The following is a 22,886-nucleotide window of genomic DNA, read 5'->3' on the forward strand; positions in this document are numbered from 1 at the left end:
TTTTGCAAGCAAGCAATGTCATATAAAAATCGGTTTATGTATATTTTTTGTATAACCGAATTTGACTTAATTTCAAAGCCTGTCTGTCTGTAGTTACGAAAAACTTATCCTTAAACCAATGATGAAACACAAACAAACTGACAAACGTGTTTATAACACGAACGAACAAACGAAATAGTTTTGATTGTAAGACAGTAGCTTCAAGGCAACTGCGCTTCAAAAGGTCGTCAAACGCGACAGAACAAATTACTTTTTGTTTCAGTTAAGAATTCCTAGAGATGTAAATTTTGTCCAAATTACAGTATTCAGTCAACGGAATAGCAATTATCATAGCTTGTTTTGTGTCAACAAGTACTATAATAAAATGTAATTGCGTTTTCATGTTCTTTCTGAGTATATAAGGGCCCCGACACACAGGGCGTTCTCTTCGGTAATATAAGTCGTTATATTATTAGCGGATGCCCTGCGTTTCATGATGCTGCGGAAATACGAGGAAAACATAAGGCCCATGTTACTCGCAGTTAATGTAGCTTACCATTAGTGAATGATTTTTGAAATCTATTTTTGCGTGAAACCAATCTAACTTAGTAAGTAAGTACTCATACTACTCATAAGTTTACGAATTTAATAAGAAGACTATGGAACATTTGAGTTACTGTATAGTAACTAGTGGACAGTGTACTGTTAATCACTTGACTAAAGTTAATATAGAGTCAAAAAATAACTTACAGTTCGACTGTAGATGACTATATATTTTTTGTTTTGAGACGAACAGAAAAAATATATCAGAATTGCTTACAGTGTAAAACGTGATAGTGTTATTTCAAAATTCATGTTTTCAGTATGTTTTAACTAAGCAAGCGTTTTTCAGTACAGTGTGTGAGTGGCCTAAGAAACGTAATCTAAATTTATGACTTTGTGAAAGCCCAGGCTAATTTTATTCTATAATTGGAATTTTCTGATCGATATTACAATCTACGAATCTAAAATACAATGTATCCAAAGAGCGCTTTCACATTGGCAATCGTGTACTTTATCAAATGAATGAATGTAACGAGAACGGAGAACAATATTTCAATGAATACTTCAATTTCAACTGTGGTTAAATATGTTTTGTCAAATGTAAATGAAATTTCGTCTTAATATTTTTGAAATTTTAGTCATTTCCATTATTTTAATGGGTTTTATAACATTTTTTATTCTTTACTAGTTAGTTTAGTTGATTACAATCTCACGTAAGTATGGTAAGTCATGATACAATCTAAGATGGAAGCGGGCTAACCTGTTAAGAGAAGAATGAAAATTCATAACCCTTTCGGTTTCTACGCAACATCGTACTGGAACTCTAAATCGCTTGGCGGAACGTCTTTGCCAGTAGGGTGGCAACGATTCTGAATATAATAATCCCATGTTTGTAGTTGTTCAAATGTTCAAATAAAATTATCTAACATAGTAAGTTAAATGAGAGCTTGTAAAAGTTACTAAATGAGTTAATTACAGTAACTACTATTATTATTATAATCGTATAAGATTATTTATTTTACAATTATTTATCTAGAGCAAAACAATCGATAATAATCTGTCAACGCCACTGCATGCACTATGGTAAAGAGGCCAACGATATTTTATAGCGGGCGCGCGGGGGAAAAAAGATCAATTACACTAGGATATACAGGCCCCTTAAGCTCGCATTTGACTAGCGTTCAAAATCAAATTCAAAAACTCTCTCCTATAAGGAGAAAGGTCTGACCATGTATCGTGTCGTTTAAAGAGGCCAATAGGCGAAATGAACATGTTATTAATACTTGAACCTCGTCAAAATTGCTCCATCAATCAAAGCATAAAAATGTAATGAAGTTTCATATTATACATATGATACTAGAATTTTAACCAATTTTGTATGATGTACCAATTAAAATACACTAATTGTCAAACGTTTGACTATTAAAATTATACACACGAAGAGCTTGTTAGCAATTTAATATAACAATAGCGTTTAAAAGTTTTAACGAGGTACCGAATGCCGCTGCGGTTCCGGCGCTCTGTGTGGCCGAGCCCTTATGACAACATGAACAGTTGAAAACTAATTGCTTTTATCTCAAAACGCTTAGTCGATAAGTTAATAAGTTATTCTAAGACGACTCTTGAAATAACTTTTTATACTTCTTAAACTTAAACACTTCTTAAACTGCTTAAAAGCTAATAAAAAACTATTTCGTACATATCTATGTCCGTATGTATGTACAATGAAAAAAAATATATTCCTTTCTTCGGAAGCTCAGACTAAATACATAAGGACTAGTATCGCACCCAAATTCACGAACAAATTTTTCTGCCATTTTCTAAGGAAAACGAGCTTAGATTTCATACATATCTTATACTAAACTAGCAGTTTTTGTTCGTTTTTTACACCATTTAACTACAGAAAAAGTATTTTTACGGAGGTTTTTAGCCGACGGATAAGATCGTTGATCATATACTTTGACAGAAAAATAATGTCTTGTGAGGCAGGTCTATATCTAATTAGTCTGAGTTCGGAAGCCATGAATTATTCTGGTATATTAAGGGTGGCCGATCATTGACAATTTTTAGTTGGCCGATAGTTGGACGACTTTTTAATTGTGCGTTTAGTTAGACAGATGTGCGGGCTGTCATACATCGCTATACCTGTTCTTTAATCGGCCGACCAAGTCGGCCAACTAAAAGTTGTAGTGAGCGGGGGCTCTAAGCCAATGTGTTAACACAGAGTATAATCTATCTCCATTCCAAATTTTAGCCAAATGTTCAGTAGTTGTGGCATGAAGGAGTAACGAACCTACATACTTAGATAGGTACACATATAAGCTCTCGCATCTTCCTACTTCCTACTATCCTAAGCTAATGTTATAAATTCTAAAGTAAGTTTGTCTGTCACCTTTCCCAGCTAAAATACTGAACCGAACCAAACCTAAAACTTGGTATTGAGATTGGACTTGAACATGAACCTTGGAGCAGAACATAGGCTATTTATTATCCTGCAAAAATTCATGGTTCCCGCAGGATTTCTGTAAAACAGAATTTCACGCCGACGAAGTTGGCGTCTGCTAGTTTATAATATTAGTGTTATATATAAAGTTACTCACTGGGCTTACACTTCGAGGTGGAGCATATACAACTGGCTTCGTCACATGTGGTACACTGGCAGCTCTCCACCGCTGTAGTCCTGGCCGGTGACAGCGTACCGCCCGGCACCTACCACATACATGCATATTAAAGGTGATGTCCCATTAGAGCTAGCTAGCACCCAACCAACACATAACATGCATATTTTCTTTCTTATGTATATTCCCGTAACTTGGCAGTCTGTGTCCAATACAAACAGCCACTCATTTGTTTATAATAGGTAGTTAGATGTGATTTAAGCATGGATACCTCCTCTAAATTAAATAAAATTATTAAATCTATTGTCCTTGTTTTTTTTAATTGTCAAATTTATCAGCTAATGTTGTAACACTATGCATATTACACACATTTACCGTAATAGATCATTAAAGATGCCTAGCATCCGAGCGACACATATGCACATATTTTTAAGTCGCAGCTCATTAGAGCTACTTAGCACCGGATCAGTTTTATCTCGTTTGTATAATTTTTCAACTTTTTCAACAATTCTATGGTTGTGGCATTATTTATATCTACCAGCTCCACCTTGCCTCGTTTGGTTGGTACTCTTTATATGGATAATTTCTATAGACATAAACTTACTGCATGATCATCACTGGATCGCTTCATAAAAATACTTTATAGTTTTTTACCATCAATAATTTTAACACTTTCAAAACAAGAGGGAAGGCCTACCTTCTAGACACATCACTGTTTTGCATCAGGCATGATATTAATCAAATACAATTCCGATTAACATAAGATAAAAAACTGGATGAGTCAATGAAGATCGCGTGCTAGCTGGCTCTAATGACTGGCATAGTGTTGGGTTGGGTTTATATTATGGGCTTATAAAAGAATATGATGAATCTATATTCTGACATAAATACCAGTTGGTCGATTACGTGGTAGCAACAAAATGAAAGCAACCAAACTTTTTGTATAGTAAAAAATCTTGAATATTGACTTAAATTTCTAAAAAGTTTAAGTGAGAGAATAGCCCAGCAGTTTAACGAGTACTTTAGTTAGTTACTTACCAGCTATAAAGCCGTATAAGCTAAGCGGTTCTGAGTTTCTTAGGAGTACGGTTTTAATTTATGTCAAAAGTCGTTGTTGGCGCACTTCCATTTTGGAACTCCTTCGTGTAACGAGTGAGAACGAAGTCAAGCGCCAATTTGTTAACGAATAAAAACAGATAATAACACTGTGTGTGTGCGCCTTCTTTGTGAGATACTTTTAAATAGCAGCTGTACCAAAATCTTCTTATATTAAACAGATATATACGAGTACTTGTGTCAAAATAAAATACAGTAAAGTATCAACTAAAGCCAAAATAATAACATCTCTTGCAAATTTTCTGATCTCAGTGTTAATGAAATTAAACTATGAATTTCTCTTGGTTTGGAGTTGTTTAGTCGAATTTGTGTGAATAATTATTATCAAAAGCATGCTTTTCCTTTGCGTCAAATAAGCACACAGATTTTGAAGCTAAAAACAAATTGTAAAAAAAAAATTTGTTCGTAAAAATATCAAAACAATTTGTTTATGTTATGGAGCTACGAAAAATGTTTTCATATTATGGGTTCAAGTTTATAAATACACTAATGTTGTTATGAAAATTTTCCATGCAAAACAAGTCGGTTTTCACCAAATCTGCTAACATCAAGGGTCTAATCGATACATCCACGTACAAAAACATTAGGCGGTTGGTTTAGGCGTGCCGTGTACACGACGTGCCATTATTTCCTCCTGCCCATTCATTGGTGGGGAACTATGCGTGTTAGTTCTATTCGTACATTCGATGACTAGGCTTTAATCGATTAATTGAAAAGGAATACTTTGTCCTTGAGTACAAAGTTTTGATATCGTATTTAAGTATCCATGTGTTTTTTAAAAAGTCATTTACAATTGTTCTTAATTTACAATGTTTTTACAAATTGGTGTTTGGCTGTACACAATACTTTTCTATAGTTTTAGATATTCGTTTACTCGTAAAAATTAAAAATTTGTCTCGCCGGAGTGTCTTGAATGTTTCGTTATCAATTTTGCAATTAAAAACAACTTTACTTTTTTTTTAGATTAAAAAAAACGAAAGTATACTCGTTTAATAAGATCTTAAATTAAGCATTGTTTGAATTGACATTTATAATTTTTTTTTTATTAATTATTTTCTCTTTTAACGATTTATAGTTAAAGCAAAGTTACAAAATGTTTACTCACCACGAAAAATATAATGCATCTATTGATTAGAATTTGGAGGATTTACTTACTTTTTGCTCTAAACTAGGTCCGAGAGTAGTGATTTTGATCTTGTTTGCTTCATCCAGAGCATCTTTTTCCTTATCATCTGCTATTATGTTCAGATCTATTTTGCTCACTCCGTCTTCTATAAGACTTTTCAATCCATCTACTTCTTTATATCTCTCACCGGTGACTGTATAATTGGGTTCTCTGATATTCTTAACGACATCTACAAGTGTTGGCAGTGTTGTTAGTCTTCTCTTATCATTTTCGATATGTCTTTCGCTTATATTAAACCTACTAAGTCTATTGGACGGGGCTATTTCTAGCTCGGCGGAGAAAGATACGTCTTTCTGGTAGAGAACATCTTCTTGTTTGTCGGACGAGCTTTCCGTTGATTTCGTTGAGTTTAATTCTGTAACAAAAGATATCTTTAGGTTTATTACTAGTTTAAATGGGTTCGCAGTCTTTGGTCTTGCTCCTTTAGATGTACCGACGACATTAAAAGATCAGCAGGATGGAGACGCTGGATAGAGGTGGATGAAGACCGTGATGTTTGGAAGGAGTAGTCCAGCTGTGGACATTTCTTGGCCGCTAACAATGATGATGAACTTAGTTTGATACGTTAGGTAAGTCTTAGGCAAGTCTTTTCGTACATTTTCTTACTGTATTTTTATCAAATATACACAAATTTAAAATAAAAGGGAGAAACGACAAGCTTTCTTTAAATCTTTAAAGCAGTAATTTACACAAAAGTTTGGGCACAACAAGGAAATATATATTTTTGTTTTATTTTTGAATACTCTCTTTAAGTTGGCTAGAACTTTATCATACGAGTAGGAACGACAGTAATCGTGATAAGTACATTTTAATAAACTTTAATCTTAAGTTATAAGAAGAAGTTGACCAGAATTATATCCCTATAACATATAACGAGTATGGAGGTTCCATTAAATTTATAATCTTCGGCATCGTCGTCGCCGACTGAGGAGTGATGTATCATAAACGTAACGAGCTCATAAAAATGCTTTCCAGTTATAAAAAATGCACGCGAGTTTTATCAGCACGCCTCGACTCTTAGCCGGTGAAATACATTCACTTTATAACGCCGAGTCGCTTTTACATACATAATACCTAATTAGCTTTTAGTGCGAAATTTGCGAGTCAAATATTAAATTTGAGAGTGTTAGTTGTGTTTTTTTAGTTGGTAAAGGAGATGGTCCATTTCATGTCCACTCTTGTACCCCGAATTATTAAATGAAATTTAAAAAATACAAGAAATTTATTAAAGTGAATAAATCTAACTAAATAAAAAGAAATAAATAAAAAAAAAACCCAAGTTTTTGAGTTATATCAAGATGGCGTCCATAGAGCAACTATGACAAGACAATTGACAGCAAACGTCAAATCGATTACTGCATTGAAAACGTCATCTATCCGCCATTATTACCCTTCATTTGGCTGATAATGATGATAGGCGTTATTTGAATGACAAATTGGCCGTATTGCATTGGCACCGAAGATTCGCAAGTATATCAAATAGTCCAAACGGACATCAGAAAGCGGTCTTAAATTAGCTTCTAAGATTTGTTAGGCAACTTAAATTGAAGCTTTAATAAACGAGTATCAGACCGTATTATAATAGTGTCATTGCACCCATTTATTATTCAATTAAAAATAATATCGCGAGTATTAAGTTCATTTATTACGTTATACGAGGGATCACGGAATACGGCCACATAACTAATCCAATTAGTCAATCGTCCAAGCATTATAATTATATTAGCTTGTTTGAGCATCACAAAGGTCCGCGGATAGGTTACCGGCAGTGTTTGATACTAAAATAGTTTAAATAGAGTTACTTTGTAACAATTTATAGCTGAGTTTTGCTTATTAAATGATTATGAAACACGGCTAAAACTCACGTGATATTACGTCGGAGTATGCCCGACTAGTTTCGAACCCATACGGGGCCCTTAGTCATGAGCTGGTTCTTGCATCGCGGCACGATCCAAACTGCTTTTGCTTTTTTTTTTTGAGTTTTGCTTTGTACAATGTACTCGTAGCTTTGGTTTGTGACACAAAATTTAATGAAAATAATTGACTTTGGCACTTTCAAGTGATTTTCGTAATTTTGTGTTAAGTGTACAACACGAAAAGGTTATTCGTATACTCGTCGATAATCTGGTTAAAGCCGAAAAGGAAAAAGTATCAAAATACTTGGACCTTGCTCACGAGATTGTCGCCATGAGGAAAGTTGAGTCAACTGTTATTGTTCCGATAGTTGTTTCAGTCAACGGTCTTATAGCGAAAAGCTTGGACCAACATCTTAAGAAGCTTTCACTTAACTGTTGGATCAAGAGTCAGATACAGAAGGCAGTAATTCTTGAGACGGCGTGTATTGTGAGGAGGTTCCTAACTCTGGAGCCCTGAATGCCGGTTGCTTGGGCACGCAAATGTCCCGCAGCGGGAGGGTTTTTTATATAGTTATATTTTTTAATAGTGTTTCGTATTATATTTTATATAAACATTGTTAATTTAAAAAAAAGGACGAATAAATAAATGAGTAGTAAAAATAACTATCCCACAATTTAGCGAAAAACAACGAACGAGCTGCGAATATTTTCCATGTTATTAAATAAAAGTATTATTTACGTTAAGCCGATTCAGATTTACAAAGTGGTGTCTGCAGCGAGCGAGGTGTTGAAGAGCACTTGCGTGATAATGAAACTGGCGTGAATTTTAAAATGAGTGTAAAATTTCCAAAAAATAACTGAAAAATTATGGTTTGTTTGTATTCAAATTGATTTATTTCAAGCAATGATTTTAAGTAGGTTTTTAAACACCTTTGAAAATCAGGTCCATCAGTAATAGAACCGCTGGTTTGGTAAAAAGTTATAAAAATCTTTTTCGCTTCTATGTCTGTATGTATGTATATACTTATTTGCCCCTACCTATACCTACCCCTGTATTCGGTAAAGTTACAGCGATGTGACATAGCTCATTTCCAGGGCGACTTCGTTATTGGTTACATTTTATTTTTGTCATTCTATAGAAATAAAGTTCATATTCTAATAAAACTTGTTATTGGCGAATATCCTACTAATATTATAAACGCGAAAGTTTGTATGTTTGTTACTCTTTAACGCCGCAACTAGTTAACCGATATGGTTGAAATTTGGAATGGAAATATATTTTACTCTGGATTACCACATAGGTAACTCTTTGTCCAAAAAAATATGGTTTTGATGGTATGAATGTTTGTTACTCTTTCACACCGCGAGTACTGAACCGAATTAACTCAAATTTGAAATAGATATAGATTATCAACCTGGATTAATAAGTACACTTCCCGTGGGACTTGTAAAAAACTGAATTCCACGCGGACGAAGTCGCAGGCGTCCGCTAGTAAAAGTATAAAAAAGCGGAATCACACAGCCGCTGTCCGCGACTTTCATGGCTTAGGCAGTTTTCAAGTAAATCACAATTAGAAAAAGCTATTTAGTGTCAATACTTATATCTCGATACCTATTCCTTTACATAAAAATTAAGTCGCATAAAAACTTCGTCTATTCTTTTTTAATCGAACTTTTTGCTAGGATCTTTATCCTTAGAAATTGAGTCCCCTTTTGTGAAATTTAGCTTTATACTGCTGGCTAGCGACGGAGAATTGAATAAGACAACTCTTCGCAAAGGATTCGATTTGGTGGATCGCTATGAAGTGGTCTTTTATGTTATGAGAAACCATTTACCAGTGCGGGGTTGATCGCATTGGAGATTATTTGCTACGAGTATTATATTTATAATGGGTTCCTACTATATCTGTAGATCTATACTATACTAATATTATAAAGAGGCAAATATCATGGTTTTGCATATGGCATTTGCATGGGATAATCTCTAGATCTAAGAATAACAAAAAAAATTGTACTTATAAGAATATCGCGTCATTACTAAGCTTTTCGTGTTTATCCGTAAATATACATTTATAGCCTACTAGCGGACTCCCGCTACTTCGTCCGCGTGGAATTCAGTTTTTCCAAAATCCCGCGGGAACTATACTACTATAAATTTTTCCGAGATGAAAAGTAGCCAATGTGTCAATCAACATTAAAATCTATTTTCATTCCAAACTTCAGCCAAATCGCATTATTGACATAGTTTCATACAAACTTTCATCACTTATTTTATCCCTTTGCTGGTAGAATTGATCAAAATCCTTTCTTAGCGGATGCTTACGTTGTAACATCTACCTACATGCCAAATTTCAGCTCGATCCGTTCAGTGGTTTGGGCTGTGTGTTGATAGATCACTATGACAGTTTGAGCTTTATATATTTAGATTTTTTTTTAAAAAGATACTATCGCAAGTTAAGGATTCTAACTTACATAGACTTTTTCTTGGTTAACAATAATTTATTAATAATCCAGTTTATATTTCATAATTTATTAATAATCCAATTTATATTAATAATTAATACTTAAGACTATATAAGACAAAATAACTTTAACCTCTGTCTATCCGAATTAAAAAAGGATAAGTTGAAATGAGAACGACAAGTAAGTAACGACGTTATGCCCGAGGCATGTCCTTTACTCGAAAAGATACTCGTAAGATCAATACATAATTGGTTGTTAGATAAAACGCTGTCTGTGAATCCAGCCCCTGTAGCCAATTGGCACGTCGATTCTCTTTCTACGATCGCTAACGCTTCGAAAAGTAGAAAAATGTATGGGAATGACATTTCCTATCGTCAAGTCATGTGATCAAGACCTGTTCCCATACATTTTTGTAGTTTTCAAAGCGATCGTAGAAAGAGAATCGACGAGCCACTTGGCTACATGGGCTGAACCCCAGAAATAATAAGATCGGGTAAAAAATGTCCCCCATCAAGCGTAAGGTATAGGTATGGAGCGTACATTATGATTTATCTCGGGAGATTGAGTTTGATTAATGCCTGCTCGTCAATTTTGGAAAATTCTCACGTTACGTTTTTATCGGTTCGTTAGGAGAAATGCTAATGGATTAGCTGGCGTGGCCACGTATTTATTTTCGCGCCTAATGGAGTGAACAGCCACAATGATTTTCTTGAAATTTTGAAGGGTTGGTTTTTTCGACGATTCATTTAGTATGGAGAAAGTATTCTTGGTACTAAATGAACATCCAGCTATAGCTGGAAAGCTGAAAAAGAAAATTTTATGGTAGGTATTTGGGTAACAATATACGAGTAGAAGAAGTGCAGGAACTTGTCCGATAGACAAACAAAAACCTGGAACTCAGACTAACAAGTAGCGGGAAATATTCGGTAAACTATTACTAGTATACTTTGTTGACATACAGGGTAAGCTAAGATTTAAATATTGTAAAAATGGATACAGTCGATACTCCGTTATGTCATGAATACGAATTCAGAACAAGACGGCCGAAAGTACAATCAACGTCTATTACTGTTGACAAAAACCTACAAATACGAACACTACAATGGGTTGAGGATTCGTAGACTATGCTACGCTGCTACGCTAGTGCTACGCCGCTAAGTTGATAAAACGTTTAATGATTAAGTCAACTACTTGATCGTATATTACATCTCTTACTAGTATTTTATATTTTATCTAGTATAAAATAAATAAGGTCAATCAACCACAGAATTAGAAATACGTTCATTCATACCTTTTATATATATGAGTTCGTTCATATAAACCTTAATTTTGGCTGTTTGGGCTTATGAAAATTCGTGTCTGCACCTTAACATAATATCATTACGAGCAAGTCGCAAAATAGATTCGACTTGGGTTGACTTGTGTGTTGTGTTGTGACCTTACCTAAGCACTCGTATCCGTCTACGTGCAGCACGTAGCCCGGCCCGCAGCCGCACTCGAACGTGCCGTCGTGCAGCTCGCGGCACAGCTGCTCGCACGGACTGCCCTCGCCGCACCGGCCTGCAACAACACCCTATGGTGTTGTGTTGTGTTGTGACCTTACCTAAGCACTCGTATCCGTCTACGTGCAGCACGTAGCCCGGCCCGCAGCCGCACTCGAACGTGCCGTCGTGCAGCTCGCGGCACAGCTGCTCGCACGGACTGCCCTCGCCGCACCGCCCTGCAACAACACGCATGAACATTAATAATTGCTAAGTGCGAATCGGACTCGCACACACAGGGTTTCGTACCATTATTTATTAAAACTGCGAAAATCACGTTTTTATGGGTAACCCCTTAAAAATTAAAAATTTTTGTATTTATTGTAATAGCAGCAACAAGTGAACATTTAAACAGTCTAACAGGTTCATCAGATACAGCCTGACATGCACCGAGCGGTGGCAGACGGACAGCGGAGTCTTAATAGGGTCCCGTGCCTTTGGGGTATGGAACCCTAAAAATAGACTATTTATAATGCGCTATATAAAACGTATAAATGTAAAAAATTATTTGATAGTAACAAACTGCACTTTAAAACTACGAGTGCATAATATTACCTATAGTACAGTGTTTTTTATTTATTCACACTGCTTGATAGTAAAAGATCAGAGAGTTCGTTAGTTGTTTTTATATTTCAACTAGTATCAAAACACGATACAATATGTTGTATTAAATCTACAACAAAATACCGAGTTTTATTTTTTGAGTCCGCTTTGTCGTTTCATTATCTGTGGAAAAAATGTAGGGTTAGTTTCATGTGCAGTCCCGGGTCATTTATCATGGAATTATCCGTTTTTTGTGCGCGCCGTTTGGCTCGAGCAAGAGCACTATCGTAAGTTATTTTTTTATTTGGTTTTTTGGACCCTTTACAGTGAACGCGGAATGTACCAACCGAACGTTTGCTTCGATGTCCGACTTGTTTTACTAAGGCTTTGTAAGCCAGCTGTGCTAATCGCTAAACTCGGTTTTTTCGAAATGATAGATACCGAATTCGTTTGACTTTTAATAGCTACCCATAGATATGCTATGAAATATTTTTTTGAATCACTCAATGAAATTGTACTGGACAAAAAGTCTGTAATGGCTAGACTTCGCTTATTTTATAAAACCAAACTTTTTGTTAGCTTGTCCTTCTACCATAGGTAAATACGATAGGTTATGTCTACATAGCCATAGATTTTGAAACTTGGTGTCTTTGGGAGGAGAGAAGTTTTATTGGTCTAGATCCTCAGTTGTCTAAGTACAAGTACAGCTCGCGTAGGTCTCAATAGCTCAACGGTAAGAGCGATCGGACTCATCACCGAGGGGTGGTGGTTCGATCCCCGCCCTGTTGCTCTATTGTTGTTCCCACTCCTAGCACAGTTGAACGGGAATATTGGTCATATTATAAAAAAATCATGGCAAATATTCTCTAAAAAAAAGGTATTTTATTAATATTTACTACTGGATATCATGTTAGCTAAGAGAAAAATACCACTAAGTTCCAAACTCCAGAGTTAATATTATAAAGCGTTTGTTTGTTTGCTTGAACGCTCTGATCTCTGGAACTACAGGTCCGATTTGAAAAATTCTTTCAGTGTTAGATAGCCCACTTATTGAGGATGGCGATAAGCTATATATTATCGCCGTATTCCTACGGAAACGGAAATCACGCGGAAATAAATGCGCGGTGTCAGCTAGTTGTTCACAAAACATGGGCTGAAAAACTTTAAGCTTTCATAAAATCCCGAAGATCTGGCTACAACAGGCCCTCAATCTATTACGCCTTAGCATCATAATGAGAATATGAAAAAGCTCTTTGTGACCTCGCGCTCCTAATTAACTTAATTACTTGCTTACGACGGGGAAGTGTTGAAAGATGAAATTGTAATTCTTTTTAATGGAACCGGCGAGGATGAATTTATGTTTTTTTACAATACCTTTGCCATCTCAAACAAAATCTCATCATATTTCAAACGAAACTTAGCTTACAAAGGCATCGTAACTTTCTTTCAATTCCCGAACTTTAGTGGTGAAAACAATGTTAAAATATACAAAGGAAACCGCATTCAAATTAAGTAAGTTGCGTAGTTCAAAACATATAAGCGTACGATGTTAAGCGACTTTATTTTATACTATTACTAGCTGACGTCGCGCGGTTTCACTCGCGTGGTTTCCGTTTCTGTAAGAATAGGGGGATAATATATAGCCTATTGCCTTCCTCGATAAATGGGATATCTAACGCTGAAAGAAATTTGCAAATCGGACCAGTAGTTCCTTAGATTAGCGCGTTCAAATAAACAAACTCTTCATCTTTATAATATTAGTATGTATATAGTATATTAGTATAGATTACTAATCAGTTACAGGCAGAGCTAACTCCACGAGCTGCTCCATGACTTGTGGTTAAGAATTTTTTATTACCAACACTCAATTCTTGCTGATCAGTGCTTACGTCGTTTTCCCCTCGTCAATCAATAAAAACAACATACGAAGAGTAACACGACAAAATATCATTAAACAGTAAAACTTAAGAAATATCATTATGGCTGCGGTAAGATTTCGATTGGTCACCGATTATTTCGCGGGTGTTTCAGCCAATCAGATGAGAGCGGCCATTTTAAAGTACACAGACAAAACAGCAACTCTAAGCGCTGTCAATAATCATAACACTATGGCCTTATCGATTTTGAGATGCCTTACTATAGGTACGACCCAGCGTCAGTTCTTGAAAATAGCAGTGCATTGCTCTACTGGGACCGAACGATTATCACTGACAGGTATATTGTAGCCAATAGACCTGATATAGTGCTAGTCGATCGGTCAGTGCGTCGTGCAATAATTGTTGATATTACTGTTCCACATGACGATAATCTGGTTAAAGCCGAAAAGGAAAAAGTATCAAAATACTTGGACCTTGCTCACGAGATTACCACTATGTGGAATGTTGTATCAACTATTATTGTTCCGATAGTTGTTTCAGTCAATGGTCTTATAGCGAAAAGCTTCGACTAACACCTTAAGAAGCTTTCGCTTAACTGTTGGATCAAGAGTCGGATACAAAAGGCAGAGCAGTATTCTTGAGACGGCGCGTATTGTGAGGAGGTTCCTCACTCTGGAGCCCTGACCACCGGTTGCTTGGACACTTAAATGTCCCGCAGCGGGATGGTGAATTTTTTTTTTATAAATTTTTAATAATGTTTTGTATTTTATACTTATATTGTTAAAAATTAAAAAAAAAGAAGTAATAAATAAATGAGAGAGTTATGATAACACTATGTTACTTAAAACAGTTCAATTGATTTTCCATTAAAATATAATAAACAGTCAACAGGGATTGATCCAATAAATTATAATAGGTATTATGAGTGTGAACTAGAGCTTGGTATAGCCACGAGTTACCGACCCGTCGAGCGCAATCATTTCATTATATCGAGCCGCAAGTTATGAGCAGAAGCGGATATTTATTAATACATAACTATTACAACGTACAACTTTGGATACGATATATTGTTGAACGTGAAACTATCATATTTAGCCAAGCCGTCTAAATCAAATTTCGAAAAAATTCCAATCTGCATATTTGTAGTACCAAACAAGTATTTGGGTTTTGATCTTGAGGTGGTCGAAGCATCTGCAATATAGTACTAACTCAGGAGGCATACAAATAAAGTGATAATTATGGCAATAGAACGTCTGTTGGTTCAACTAGTCTATACTAATATTTTAGAGAGATAAAGTTTGTCATATTGTAGGGAGTAATCTCTAGATCTACTGAACTAACAAAGACATCGTAACTTCCTTTTAATGCCCGAACTTTGATTTCGTGGTGAAAACAATGTTAAAATATACGATATAAAAATTAACCGTTGCGTAGTTCAAAACATCTATGAGGTACAGACAACGGGTTATCATCATCATCATCATTAATATCCGATTATTGATGTCCACTACTGGACATAGGCCTCTTGCATGGACTTCCAAAAAAAACGGTCTCGAGCCGTCAGCACCCAGCGGCTCCCTGAAACCCTCAATGTCCTCGGTATAACTAGTGGGGGGTTGACCCGGGATTTGTGAAAAACTTAATGGCACGCAGACGAAATCACGGGCGTCCGTTAGTAGGCTTTCTTTTATCTTTATTATCTATACTGGTATAAACAAGTATGAATAAATAAAAATTCTGAAAAAAAGTGAATATAAATTCTTTGAATGTTTTTTTATAAATTCTACTTGTGAAAATCGTCTGCATGCAAACGCTTTTGGATTAAAATCCTTATCTGTAACACAAAGTTCTTTATTGTAACTAAATTAGGCAACGTTTATGGTAATTTAGTTTCATTACGAGAAAAAAATAGTAGATAACAAAAGGAATTACACTTATTTGATTTTTGATCCCGCAATGGCGAAGGAAATTTTATTAGGTTTGATCTGAAACTCCAACGAGCCCTGACAGATCAGAACAATGTGATTAAGTTCGTATTTTTTTGGGTTCGGTATCTGTAAACGTTTAAAGATTATCCTGTTTCATAATCTAACATAAAATTCTCATGTCACAATGTTTGTTTCCATACTCCTTTGAATCAGCTTGTCCTTTGAATCAGTAAGTCTGAGAATCAGCTACTATCTCTGTTTCAAACCCTAAGTATATACATTCATATATACATTCACCATATACGTTCCAGATTTATGCCGTTTTGAACAAAGTAAATCTGTATTTTACTGAGTCTGGCCCTGATAGTAGGGTTAGGGTAGGGGAAGGGTATAGTAGGGGTAGAATTGGGTAGGGGTAGCTTGAATAGGTAGGGGTAGAGTAAGACAGTTGTAGGGTGGGAGTAGAATAGAAGAGGGGTAGGGAATGAGTCACAACAAAGCTTGGGCAAAGCATTTTCCAGTTATGGGAATCGAATCTACGTCTGTCCATGCAGAAAGCCACGCGTTCGTCAATTTGTTCACATCGTTGTCCGTTTGTCAGTCAGTTATTTTATAGTTAGTTATCTGTATGTCTGACTCTTTTTCTCAACAACGAATAGAAGTGTCAAGTCAAAATTAATACCAAAAACTTGAATCTACGACTCCTTGGAGCTATGAAAAAATCAAACTTTGGTTTTTACTGTAAGTATTGCGATCCAGTTTATGCAATTTGTTGCAAATTATAGTCAAGGAACAAATAACTGTAACTTGTACCAAAACTCGATACGATGTTAGCTGAGTGTTTGACATGCCGCCGCTTTGATCCTCACCTACTGCACGTCAATACTAAGTAGGTAACAGATATTGTGTTTATTGTCTACAACTATTTGTATAGCACGTCTCTATTCCTATGGGCTAATTATACTAAAGCCAAATTCAAAGAGCAATGTTTATCAAAATACAAATTAGAAATTAACGTAAAAAAAATGCACGCCTATATTGTTTTTGTATACAATGTTATTCAAAAGATGTTAACTATAACTAATTGTTTTAAGTATATAATTAATTTAGGAACAAGTAAAATTATTATTAGATGTGAAATGACTAGCGATTTAAGTATACCTACCCTCATTTTTAATTTTTTTGTTGATAAACATGGCATATCGAGTTTGGCTTTAGTATATCTCGGCATATAGATATTAATATATATTTACAACGGAACAGGGTTACGATTCCCCTACTTATATCCTCGTCCATGAAAGATTCGCCTATACTAAGTTTTATTCTGAACACTATTTCTATGGGATGCCAAAAATAAAATGTCACTAACAATTAAGTTGCCATGGAAACCGACGATGTCACAGCGATGACGCTTTACAGAATGCGGGGGCTGGGGTATGATTCTGGTATTTTATACTCGTCGATGTAATTTCACCTATAACAAGTTTTAATAGAATTTGAACTTTATTTCTATGGGATGCTAAAAATAAAATGTCACTTACAACGAAGTTGTCATGGAAATGAGCGATGTCACATCGCTTTAACTTTACAGAATGCAGGGGCTGGGCAGACGTCCGCGATGTCCGAGTACAGCTTTACGGTTTATGGATTGATTAGCTTGTCACCGAGAGATCGTGGGATCGATTCCCGCCCATTGGACTATAATTGTCGTAGCAATTATTAAAACAGACAGTATGTTTCTATAAAAACAAAGTATTTGTAATTTTTATAAATTACCCAGAAATCTGTGAAAATCGCATTCAATCTGTTTCGAAGACGAAAGTGAACAAATTAATAAACTGATGGGCTAAAATATGTCGTGTACATTACAGGGAGATAAGAAGATAACCTCAAGGCGATGTCTAACCCATCTTGCATAGACAGACAACCTTGACGCGTTCACATAAAGAGTTTCATGTAAATTCTTTCTTTATATTCAAACGAAAACGAGACATTCTTCTCATATTTCATGAAAACGAATATATTCATGATTCCTTCTGTAATAATATCAGTATTATTACAGAGAGCGGCAATAGGCGGCCGTCTCCGGGATGGCTTATACAGAAATGTTGGCACACATTCGTGTGGATTGAAAGGAGAAAATCTGAGGGTAATAATAATTTATTTTCTGCTCCACTCCCAGTTTAATGTGTGGAACATTTTTCTATTGCTCGCTTATGGAATGGGGCAATGATAACAGTGAGAATATATATAATAAATGCGTATACCACTATATGTATATGTATATTGATTGAAATGATGGAATAACTAGCTGATGCCCGTGACTTTGTCATTCAGTTTTTCACAAATCTTGTGGAAACACTTCTAAATTTTCTTTGAATAAAACAATCTCGTCAATGTTTGATTTGTCATAGCTCCAAGGAATCGCAGAGATTTTTTCTTTTTTAACATTAATTTCGGAGAAAAATGATCTTTACAGACAAACGTAGATTATAATGTACCTATATAAGCATTCCATTGTACAGGTTATAAAACTTCAATACATACAGAACCCTAAAAAGAAGAATAATATAATGTTGTTGCAAAACTAACATTGCTATTATATTGGCAACTTAAAAAAATCCCACGACTGATGCACCTCACTTACCCACACGCACGATTTCACACCGCGCAGTCTTTCCCCCCGTCGCCCGCTATAGTACGATAATACGGACTTCATTATATATAAAAAAATGTGTAAAAACAAAAGCTGCAAAGACAGCTGCAAGTACTAAGCAAGCCTTTGTCAATCGTCGGTTCATAAAAATGCTCGTGTCTACAGAAAGTTTACAAGAGGCGCACCGCGGGGAATCACTTTGTGCCGTTCAACCATAAAATCCTTTGCCGTCAATACCTTTGTTCACCGAACAGCAAACTGTGGATGTGCTTTGGTTATTAATTATAGAGATCGGTTGCAACGTGAACTTAAGACCATTTTCTGAATAGGTGTAAAATAGCTTTAACACGTCAATGATAAAGGGGACGGATTCACGCCGAGCCCCGGTATTCTATAAGGGGTGTAACACTTCTGACTTCTTAACTCCAATTTTTATTGAGAAAGAATACAAGGAAGTTGAGCTAACTTATTCTGGGTAAGGCATCATCATAATCATTATTATCAGCCGATAGACGTCCACTGCCTCTTGCATGGACTTCCAAACAAAACGGTTTCGAGCCGCCAGCAGGTAAAGAAAGTAAGGAATATTAATAAGGAATCTGGGTATTGGCTCCATCAGAGAATAGACATCGCTAAAAGCTAACGCTTTGGGCTCCATGCTATGCTATCGAAAAATCTTGGCACGTTATTATGTTGTTCTAGGACTCTAACTGAGTACACCATTGTAATTAGAGCACAAATATCCGTGGGGAAAAGGGCTCTTGCCACTATAATTATTCCTGCGCTAATCGAGTCTGGATAGTGGCAAGATACCTGGTGGATTGACGCTGGTTCCCTGAGAAATGGGGCGTGCCCTAATATGGGACGCTACATGCGTTGACTCATTAGCACAGGGAGACAGAATCAAGACTGGGAGCCGAATCGGAAAAAGCTGAAACGTGGCACAAGTATCTCTCTGACTGAGAGTTACTACATATTTGTACCTTTTGCCGCGAAGACCCCTGGCCATGGAGTCGAATTGCCAACAAAAATTCGTGAACCTCGTGGTAGTTCCACGAGGTCCTAGATTCGAGCCTGGGTCAGGCATTGAAGCCAGACTAACCAACGAACCAACTAGGCAGTTGAATAAATGAATAAGAAGTATTTTAGAATTTAAATTATCGTGAGTATTATTCATATTAAATTATCGTGAAAAATTTTGTATCACGTAAGTTTTAGCCGCAGAACATAAAAAACTCTAAAGCAAACGTTTTTTAATTCCGTGGCTTTAGCCGTATTTTATAAAAATCAAGAGGGCATCGTACAATTCCCTACATTATCAACTTAAAGTTAAGGTGCTTTGAGAGGACTCTATATAAAATCTTTGTAGCTAAATTTCAAAGAAAGCTCTCCCGTGTTAAATTTAATTACAAGTCCGAGTCAATACCTCAGACAGGGTAAACTTTGGGGTAAGTAGTTGTAGTACAGTTTCGTGTTTTTTGAAATGCCTTTTTCGAAGTTCAGAGCTAATTATATTTGGAAGTTTGTTGCGTTCAGTTTTTAACTCTACTCTTGTTTTAATTAAAACTCTTTGATGAAGTATGAAGTGTTCTATAGGTGAAAATTCATAAATATTTTTTCAGTTTTCAGATATTCTTTATTCTTCAAATAAGCAAGGTTAGGTAAGCACATAATGGGGTATTAACCCTATATTTGCTTATATATATTCTAACTAGAATGTAAGTAATGAATAGTTTCGACTAGTGTAGTAGAATAGTGACCTATGAGCTGGATTTGGATTTTTTTGCGCTAAAGATCAGCTTGGAGCGCGGCTTTGCAGCAGATGAAGGTGGAGTCTTTGCATGTTGTTGAGTACCTCTATCTAGTGTGTGTGTGTGTTTCACTCGCATGGTTTTCGTTCCCGTAGGAATACGGGGATAATATATAGCCTATATCCTTCCTCGATAAATGGGCTATCTAACACTGAAAGAATTTTTCAAATTGGACCAGTAGTTCCTGACATTAGCGCGTTCAATCAAACAAACAAACAAACTCTTTAGCTTTATAATATTAGTATAGATATGTTTAATTGTTTCGGGTTACCATTAGAAAATTTAATAAGTCAAAGCCTTTGAGACACTCGAGTAAATCCATAACTAGCATCAACAGCTTTCCCACCATAAATAGAACCACTTCTTTGGAAAAATGTCGTTCTTTGAAATTAATTTCAACAAATTTAATTTCAAAGAACGCGAGTTTAATTACAACTTTAAAATGAGCCCTGTAAGACCGGGTTCCCACAAACCCAGGTAATTTGCCGGACCAGCAAAACTGCCGGAACGGCTAGAGGTTGTACAATTTATAAGAAGTTATTCACGAACAGTGAGGAAACTTGCATACCTGAGAACTTTCTTAATTCTCTACTGTGTGAAGTCTGCCAATCCGCATTGGGCCAGCGCAGCGTGGTGGACTAATTGGCCTAACCCCTTTCATTCTGAGAGGAGACTCACCGACCGACAAAGACGTACCGCCAAGCGATTTAGCGCTCCGGTACGATGTCGTGTAGAAACCGAAAGGGGTGTGGACTTTCATCCTTCTCCTATCAAGTTGTATCTTAAGATTGCATTGTCACTTAACATCAGGTGAAATTGTAATCAAGAGCTAACTTGTAAAGAAAAAAAACTAGACTCGTGCTCAACAGTGAGTACAGTAATAGCTATAGTTGCTAATAATAATTATTTACACTATCCCGGATCCAAGCACATAAAACCAAATACAGAATTTTTACCAGACCCACAGAGGTTCAAATTATACAGAGGTGAGTATTTGACTACACGATTTTCTAGTACGATCCGGTTTCCGGCAAATCTGCCGGTCCGGCGTAGTGGGAACTCAGCCTAAGTTGTCAATGTCTAAGCCGGTAAGATTATCTTTGATTCCATTTTTGATATTGTCGGGAAATGCAGTAAAAGATTCTCGCTCTAATCGGCTTTGGAACATCTAAGAATACCTGCAGGATTATACAGTGGAGCGGCGCCGGTTCAAACGACTGCATTACTCAACATCAAAAGAATTCTTCCGCGATAAACGGAGCCGAATAAAAATATAAACGAGTAAAATATAAAATTTTAAATAAGCGATAAGTTGAGATAGCACTTTCGACTGGTCATCTCATCATCTTTAATTTTTTTGGGTTAGTACTTTGTTTCAATACCAATTGTTTAAATTTAAAGATAAATTGACCTTACATGATAATGTCAATTGTCAACATATCTTTCGGATGCACCTGATTCAGAAAATCTTTGTAGGAACTTTGTAAGATTTAGATAGTGTTGTTTCTTCTAATTCATTCGATTTTCGTGTAAAACAAGAAATTGGAGCTAATTTGTAAAAATCAATGAGATTATTCTATGATGAGATTATAATCATTAATCTAGCTGTCCATTTGTCAGATATCTTCTAAATTAAGGAAATACGGAGTTTGAAAAAACTTATATTTTGAAAATGTTATTAAAAAAATATTATAAAATTAAACGAAAAGTTCATTTGAATTTGCAAGAAACTTATGATAGAGCCGTGGATACAATATGAAGTACCTAACTTAAATCTCTGTGATAAAGTATGATGTACTTGGATTCAGATATAAAGTTCAAAAATGTGCATCTTTCGAGTTAAAATATACTGGCTGGCTTTCTCTTGATTTTGGAGAATAACGCTGCCGCGTACCTCGACATAAAATATAAAAACAAAATAACAAACATTTCTATAAGGACAAATATTAAACGGAATGTATACAAAACTCGTCAGATGAATAATAATAATAATAAAGATAATTCAAAGCTAGACGCTTTCAAGCTAGTCTTGATTATTATGAGAGACATCAACAAATAATTGTCGCGGGAGTAGTTTGCGCGCTGCCATGGAAATATCGGAATACGATAAAAATTCAACACGAAAATGGATTCTGAACGATCCAGTTGCAGAAATATACTATAGAAATAGAAATAGAAATAGAAATCCCCAGTTTCAATGGAAATGGATCGGGAATATTTTTATGCGCTTTCTTGTGAGTGTATTTTTGTTTTGTGCATTGTGTTTTAGTCATATTTCCCGTGTATACTCCATTTCTATTAAGGCTACGTTACACGAGGGAATTTATCTATTGTGATAGTTTATATCTCATTCTAAACCCTCATTTTTTAACGGACGTTAAACGTTCAATTATAGTATGAAGTTAAATGAAGGTCTATTTCCAATGCCCAAAACTGAAAACGCAGCACTACTCGAAAAACAGCGCCGTGTTTTAAAAACGCTGTCGTGTGAACATATGCTTGGTAATGCATTGTTGTGTTTGAACGCTTTTTTAACGCAGACACCCACGGTTTCACCTGCGTAGTTTCCGTTCTCGTGGGAATACGAGCCTTTATATTGGTAAAAGAATTTTCAAAAAAGATCCAGAGATTACCCCCTACAACCTCACAAACTTACCTCCTTTTAATATTAAAGAAGTAAGATGAGCGCCTAATTTGTTTTTATTGTAAGTTTTGAATTTGAATTTCGGAACTTATATTTAAACCAATAATTTATCTATAAGCACTTGA

The 22,886-nt window shown here is 35.7% G+C and overlaps 1 protein-coding gene across 1 annotated transcript in view; it reads right to left on the minus strand.

Moving 5' to 3' along the window:
• The window catches only part of LOC112043757 (pikachurin), a 156,295-nt gene that overhangs the window by 44,876 nt on the left and 88,533 nt on the right, over positions 1 to 22,886 (minus strand). Inside the window, exons 3-5 of the mRNA XM_052886383.1 lie at positions 11,365 to 11,481; positions 5,412 to 5,797; positions 3,123 to 3,231 (exon numbers count right to left, since the gene is read on the minus strand). Coding sequence (XP_052742343.1) covers positions 3,123 to 3,231; positions 5,412 to 5,797; positions 11,365 to 11,481 — 612 coding nt within the window. The remainder of the gene's footprint in view (positions 1 to 3,122; positions 3,232 to 5,411; positions 5,798 to 11,364; positions 11,482 to 22,886) is intronic.

Source organism: Bicyclus anynana, chromosome 2 (genome assembly GCF_947172395.1).
Source record: "Bicyclus anynana chromosome 2, ilBicAnyn1.1, whole genome shotgun sequence".
NCBI lineage: Eukaryota > Metazoa > Arthropoda > Insecta > Lepidoptera > Nymphalidae > Bicyclus > Bicyclus anynana.